General features: G+C 27.7%; 1 protein-coding gene across 1 annotated transcript in view; it reads left to right on the top strand.

The window, feature by feature from the left end:
* The first annotated feature begins 5,380 nt into the window (after positions 1–5,380).
* LOC145845871 (growth/differentiation factor 8-like) overlaps positions 5,381–7,806 on the top strand; it is a 3,190-nt gene continuing 764 nt past the window's right edge. The window contains exons 1-3 of the mRNA XM_082952887.1: positions 5,381–5,720; positions 6,639–7,010; positions 7,482–7,778. Coding sequence (XP_082809013.1) covers positions 5,381–5,720; positions 6,639–7,010; positions 7,482–7,778 — 1,009 coding nt within the window. The remainder of the gene's footprint in view (positions 5,721–6,638; positions 7,011–7,481; positions 7,779–7,806) is intronic.

Here is a 7,806-nt window from a genome sequence, read left to right on the forward strand (position 1 = left end):
AGAATAACAACCCTTTAATTTTTTGTTAATAGAATCAAACTAGCCTGAGTTGATTATAAAATTATTAAAAATGTTTAAATAGCCTAAGTTAGCTTATCAAAATTTGAAGTGAGACTAGTGGCAAAGTCTGAGATAAAATAAATTTATTGTTGAATCTTCTTTAAAATAGTTAAAAAGGAGAACAAATGTGGCTTTTAAAGTTTAACTATCCTTGTTTTTAACTAAAAACTTATTTTTGTAAAATGATTCAATATCATTAATGGGATTTTTGTAAAACTTTAAGGACGATTGTTTGAAAACTTTAAAAGAAAGTGGGTTTTTAGTGAAACAGTCTTTCTAAGACTTTTAAGGTTTTACCTTGCATAAGGAGCCTGTTAAACGCATCAACTTGAGTTCATGTAGTTAAGATAAAACTCTATATATTCAAAAAACAAAATAAAATTCCAAGCAAGGTTTCAATCAATTTTTTTTTTATTCAGAAACACAGTAAAAAACAATTGAGTCAAAAGAAGTGTCTTTAATCAATTTTCATTATAAAAATTAATTTGAAGCTTATCTAAATTGAAGTAAATTGCTTCAGAGTTTAATGAAGTTTTGAAAATACTGGTTTTACCAAACAAAGAAAATCAAAATTTTCCCTTAAAATCTTTGCTGCACAGAAATTATAAATATAAATTAATATTATAAACTTCTTGACTCGTCAGAGTTTTATAAAAGTAACAAAATTATCTCAATAATAAAAATTAATATCAAATATTTTATCTTTTAATCTAGAGCAATTTTATTGAGCTTTGAATAAAAGTAAAAGTGAAAAATATATAAAATCATAAAATCAAATAAGCTGTATTATATAAACAGATAATAAAAGATTTATTAAGGGCATAAGTGAGGGATGTAAAGCAGTTTTTCTACATTTTGTTCTTATTTTTAAGACCATTAGCTTGCCTAGCATTTAAAGTTTTGTATATTCAATTTATTTTTCATTTCAAAATATTTACAAAGTTGAAAGCTCAATATATCTCTTATTAAGGACAAATGTAATGCCAAAAAAGACTGTTTCACTAAACTTCTATCATCTCCTACAGTTTTTAAGCAATCTTTCTGAAACTTTCTCAGTTTAATCTCATAAACATTTCTATAGCAAGATTTCTTTTTTAACTTTGAGTCAAAATATCTTTTATTAACAATAAATTTAAAAATTGTTTTTTTTGTTTTTTGGTAATAAAAATCTCAATTTTTTTTTTAATTTTTACAAAAAAAAATTTTTGTTAATGCAAGAAACATTTCCTGAAAATTTGAGGTTAATTGATTAAAAATGAAGGAGACATAGATTTATAATTATTATTCTACACAACTGACAATAACTGTTAAGTTAATACATATACTTTATCATGTGAAAAGTATCTTTTAGATTATAACTATATCTTTTGTACAAAGGCTGATGTTTATTTTAGTAAAAAAAATAAAATTGTTTTCCCTATACCCTTAACAATGTGAAAACTATATAGAATAATAGAAATACAGAACATAAGTTTGAGCAAACATTGACTTCTTTCTTGTTATAAATTTTGATTTTTTTCTGATTTTGAGCAATAGATACTAGTTGGGAAAAATAATTGTTACTTTAACATATTGTTGTAAAATTTTTATTAGGAGTATTGTCATTTTAGTTCTAAATTCAGGTTTAGAAATATAGGCTTTTACATTATTTTTTTTACAAATTAAGAACTGCTAATAAAAACTGACCAGGTCATTTTAATATTTTTATTTATTTAAAATTTTCAAACTTAAAATTCAAGTAATAGTTAACAATGTTACAGTTATTAAAGATGTTCATACACTGTGTTACACAGTCAAATAGTCTAGCTTTTATCAAAAACTTACTTTGTCAGTTCAAGTATTATTGCTTATGGCTTTAGATTTCCACTATTTTTTTGAATAGCTTGAAAATCATGCATACATTTGCATAAATATAGAAAACAATATTTGCTGACTCAGCAAATATGCAAACATTTTTGCATGATTTTCAAGCTACTAAAAGTTGTAGTGAAAACTTGAAGTATCAGATTCATAAATTTTAATTTCAAAAGGGTTTTACATTATATTTTAAGTAACTGCGGCCCGTTTTCTATGTTTTCGAGGAAAATTTTTAGTTTTTGATTTATTAAAGCCTTCCGATCCGACCCTTGGGTTAAAATTTTGCCCGCAGTATAAGACTGTGATAGATTACTTTTGTAATACTTTAATTTGAAAATAAATGCTAATTTAAGACATTTAATCTCAGGTTTTTGCATAACTGTGTTTCTTGTTTTATCTCACATTTCGATAACCACTACAGCTTTTTGTCTTTGATCTTAAACCTTTTTTGGCTCAAATAACTTTCTGGCTTTTATCCTGCGAAAGTTTGCAAGATAAACTTTATTGTGGGTAGTTAGTTTCATTTATTTTAATATAATCACTTTCAGGTTACTTTAATTAAGCTGAAAACTTTATTTAGAAAGCTCAGGCAAAATGAGGTTTATTTTTTACCTACATTAAAAGCAAATCTTAAAAATTTATAATATGTTACAGCTAATCTTATAAAGTTTAAAGTGTGGAGGTCAAGTAACTTGACTCAAGTTAACAAAACCATGTAAATATATAAAAACTTTGTTGGAATACTATGATTTTCAGCAACCATTTAATTACTACTGATTTTTTTATTAGTTGTGTAGTGAATGATTTGTGAACTGGATAAAGGATTTGTTTCTTAGTTGTTTATTTTTAATCTTTTCTTGTAATATTTTATGTTAATTTAATCTTTCAAAATGTCAAGTTTTATAACTTGTTTTTTTTATAAGTTTATTAGAAAGAAAGAAAATAATAACTAAGTTTAAAAATATTTTACTGAAAAATAAAGGTTGAAACACACTTTATATTATTGATTTATTATTTACTAATAGTAAATATACTTAAGCATTACTTTCTATTTTTTATAATTACGGTCCGAGCTCAATATGTTTTTTTTTAATTTCTAGGCTCATTACTTATAAAACTTTTCCGACCCTTAAGCATAGAGTTTTGCACACAATATAAATAAACAATATGATAAATTGTTTTTTACACTCTCAAATTAAAAAAAGATTTCATTTAGGTATTTAAGTTTAACTTTTTTGCAAAACCGTTCTTCCTTATTCATCTCACATTTAGTTTATAACTACAGTTTTTTGTCTTTGCTCATGGATCCATTTTGGCTCAAAAAACATTCTGGCTTTCCTCCTACGAGAATTTACAAGATGAATATTTGTATAAATTAGATTTATTTTCATTTTTGTATAAACACTCTGCAGATCACTTCATTTAGGCTTAAAATTTATTCTAGTAAGCTCAGGTCTAATCAGGTTTTATTTTCTAACCGGTTTTAATAAGCATGTATGTTATGGCGAAATCTAGGCGTTTTCAGTGCAGAGGTTTAGTTTACAGTAACAATGAAATTGTTTTTAGCATTTTTTTGAAACATTGTGCTTTTGAGCAACCAGCTATAAGTTATTGATTATTTATTTAATTGTGTAGTAAATAAGTTGTAACCAGGATTGAAAGAATTAATAAACATTTTTAATTCAAAAAAATCTAATTTTTTTATGTTTATATAGTTTCAAAACTTTTTACATGTCATGTTTTGTAATAATTTCTACTTATGATTTCATATAAAGAAAATAGTAAAAAGACTTGGGAATAATTTACTGAAGTTTATTTTAATACAGTTTGTCATAGGGTTAACATATATTTGTTTTATACTATTTTATAATGTTTTATGGTGTTATTATAAATTAAGTATAAATTAAATATAAAGTATAATTTATTTTAAATAACTTTGGGCCTGCAAATAAGTTTTTCTACAAAATTATAAGTCTGCGACTTTTTAAAGCTTTCCGACCTTAGGTTTAAAGTCTTGTACACAGTATAAAGAATGTGTTATACTATTTTTGTCAGGCTCGTGAATATAGTTAAATACTTAATAAAATATCAGCCTTTTTGCATAATATTTGTTCATTGTTCATCTCAAATTTAGTCTATCGCCTAAGTTTTGTGTATTGCTTGTGAACCTATTTTGGATCAAATGACAAATCTGGCTTTTCTCTACAAAAAATTCTTCAAGGTAGGTAATTATTTTCATTTCATTTTAGCGTTGTCACTCTCAGGTTACCTCTGAAGTCTTTTCTGAAATTCAAAGACCTAATCAGGATTTTATTTAACCAACTTTGTTGAGCTTTTCTTACAAATTTATGACATGTAATTTTGACTAAATTTATGGTGGTTAAAATGCGGAGGTTTCATTTGTGAAAACCATGTAATTATTTAAAATATTTTATGTTAGATTAATAATGATTTTCAGCAACCATTTAGATATAATTGATTACTAGTTTAATATTAATGTAAATGATGTGTGACCAAGATTAAAGGAACCTTTATATATTTGTTATATTTTTCCTGAATTTTAAAAGTTTATTTGTTCTTGTGTCATTTTAGAGAGACTGTTAGTTGCAATAGAAAAAGCTCATAGTTTTATTTACGATGTTTTTAATTAAGTTTTTTTATTAAATAGTCAAATTTTTATACAAAGAAATAATCAATTAATTTTTAAAAACTTCAAATACTGGTTATATTTAAGTATATTTCCATTACCTTTAGCTACATTGGTTCATTAATGTTTTCATTTATTTACACGTTCAAAACATGGTTAAAACTATTTTTGATAAATAAGTTACATTAAAACATTAAGTTGTTGTGTGTAATTTTTTTAATTTACATTACATATTTCAGGGTAAGTTCAAAACTTACACGAGGTATTTGCGTATTTTATTAAAATAAAAACTTAAACTACAACTACTGCCCGCGAATATTTTCATTTTCAAAATTTTGCCACGACCACCAAATGCCTGAACAATAAAAACTTCTTACTATGTAAAATTAATATTATCTGCTTTAAAACTTTTATTGCTTTTTAGCATTTTCCGAAAAGCATTAGTCACTAAAACCTTTCACATAGCCTACAAGCTGTTTTAAAACCTTTTAGTTCCAATGATTCAATCATCAAAATAGTAAAATAATATTAATATTGAATTTATAAATAATAAAACAATTCTGTAATCACCGTAAAACAGCTGTAACTAGTTTTAAACAATGTGTTAATTGTGTTGTCATATTAATGTATAATTAAATTTATAAAGCACACAATTGAAGCTAAATTTATTCTAAAAGCCTAAAAAAATATCCCAGAGTCAAGATATATATTATTAGATTATTTCTTAAACTTGTTATTTATTTATTGTTATTTTTATTATTCCAAATAAAAAGAGGTCATCTAGTAAAAGTTTCAGATTTTCAAAAAAATTTCAACATGCTTAAACACTTCTTCGTTTTATGTGCATTTTTTATTTTATGCGGGTCGTGCTCCTCCGGAACACTGCACGATCTGGATTCCAATACTGACCCCCACTCGTGCGACCCGGACGATCTGCTCTGCCAGAGGCTGAGCTCGGCCAGAATGCAGCGAATAGAGGAATTTCGAACAACTCTGCTCGAAAAACTGGATCTGGACAGCGTTCCGAACATCAGCGCCGAAGACTTGCCCAGCCCTGAGATGATCGAGTCCCTGAAGAAGAGGTACGGAATCACGGAACAACCTGACCAGGACGAAACTTCGTCAAACAAGGAGCTAATCATACTTGCAAAACCAGGTTATTTCTAGTAAAAGCTTACTAGTTATAAGTATTTTAGGGGTTAAAACTAAATATATTTAAGTTTTATGTTTGTAAATTTAAACCAAACTTAAAAATGTAAAACCTAAGAAAACATTTTAAAAATTTTACATTAGATTTAAGTATATTTGATTGTCTTTTAATGTTAAATAAAATAAGACGAGTAAAAACCTTTAATTTTCTAACTTTAAGACTCAGTATTTTATTATCATAGATTAAAAAATAAACCGAGTGTAAAAGTTAGAAATTTAATAGAATAAGACAAAAATAACAAGTGTTTGTTTTTTTTTGTAGACCAAGGTGTGATTCATAGTTAAAAAAAAAAAGTTTTAGTTATATTTTAAAACACATCTTTATCTACAAACTAAACGGAAACGATTTTTTGACTATTTTTGCATATCATCATTAAAATTAAGTTTTTTTTTAGTTGAACGAGCACTTAAATATAGTGAAAAAAGTTAAAACTTGAATTTTATTTTGAAATGTTTCTGTTTACACTTTTTTTTTACATAGCATCAACTTTTAGTTTTTAACAAAACTTTGTTTAAGTTGAAGTGCGGTCAAATGTCTAAAAACTTTTTTTTTGCATTTTAAGCTGAATGCTTGACCCTGAGCATCATATACTTTTCGGTTTTTTTTTTAATTTATAGTTCTATTCTAAAATGATAGTGTATTCAAGTGTATAGCTCTTAAAAGAATATTATCTTAAAACACTGTTTAATTTATTTTACTTTTATCATGATATCTTTTCATAAAATTTAAAGTGCTAGAACATTAACTCGGTCAAATGTTAGAATACAAAACCCTTTTTTTTTAATTTTTTGAACAGTAGTTTTCTTTTCTAATATATATACCAAAGCAACGTTTAGCTAAAAACATTTTTTTAAATTATTTTAGTGAGCGAATCTGAGCGCGAAAAGGGAACCAGGGGTAGCTACTTCGAGATCACGCAAAATGAGAGAAGCTTCATTGCGAAAAAAGCTTCGCTATATTTGTACGTTAAGCCTCAAGCTGGCAGAACGAAAAACGAGACCTACATCAACATCGTCAAGTACAAGACTGCCGCCGACGGCACCTCGGAGTCATTCAGTGGACCGAGACGGAAGGTCAAGCTGCTCAGTGACAAGGGACATTGGAAAAAGTTGGACGTTTTGAGCCACGTGAACAAGTGGCTGGAAAATGACAAAGAGGAGCGAAGAATTCGAATTTACGCTGAAGATGACCAAATTTTGGCTGTTGACTTCACTGATAAAAACAGCCCCCATGTAAGTTTTACTTTTAGTTGAAAGTTATAAATTTAAAGTGATATACTCCAGTGGTCGTTAAGCTAAACAAAAACTGTGCACCCCAATTCACAAAATAAAAAATATGTGGATCCCCTAAGTTTAAGTCTCCTGATTTTTTTTCATAATATCTGGTTAAAGTTTTAAAACTAGATTTAACAACGCCTATGACCTTTTTTTTCGCTCTTCACCATCAACTTTAGAGTATGTATGAAAGTTTCAGATTTTTAGAACTATTTTTTATGCAAACTAAAACAGATTTCGTGCACTTCAGATAAATTTCGTGCACACTCGAACGATCACTGATCTACTCTATATACATCTTTGCAATATATTAATTTATACTAGCTGTCACAAACTTTATCTTTTAAAGTCGTAATACTTATGACTTTTGTATGTGTAAGAAATACTAATAATCTAAATAACCAACTCATGCTAATAGTCAACAAACAAACAGAGACCTTACATACAAGTTTCGCTGGAAAAAAATCCATGATCAAAAGCAGGAGTAAGCGCGAATTAAACACAAGGGATATGACTGAGATCTGCGCAAATAAATTGTTGCAACCTTCCCACTGCTGCCGACACGATCTCAACATCGAGTTCAGCTCGGTCAACTGGAACTTTGTGGTTTTTCCCAAGTCTTGGAACGCTTACTACTGCTCCGGGCCGTGTCGCTCCCAGGACATGTCAACGATGCGGGGTCAATTGGTGTCCATGACCAACCAGGTCATAGACAAGGGTGCCCGGGACGGCTGCTGCACCGCGAAAGAGACCAAGCC

Source organism: Thalia democratica, unplaced genomic scaffold (genome assembly GCF_965202585.1).
Source record: "Thalia democratica unplaced genomic scaffold, ktThaDemo2.hap1.1 HAP1_SCAFFOLD_176, whole genome shotgun sequence".
Taxonomy (NCBI): Eukaryota; Metazoa; Chordata; class Thaliacea; order Salpida; family Salpidae; genus Thalia; species Thalia democratica.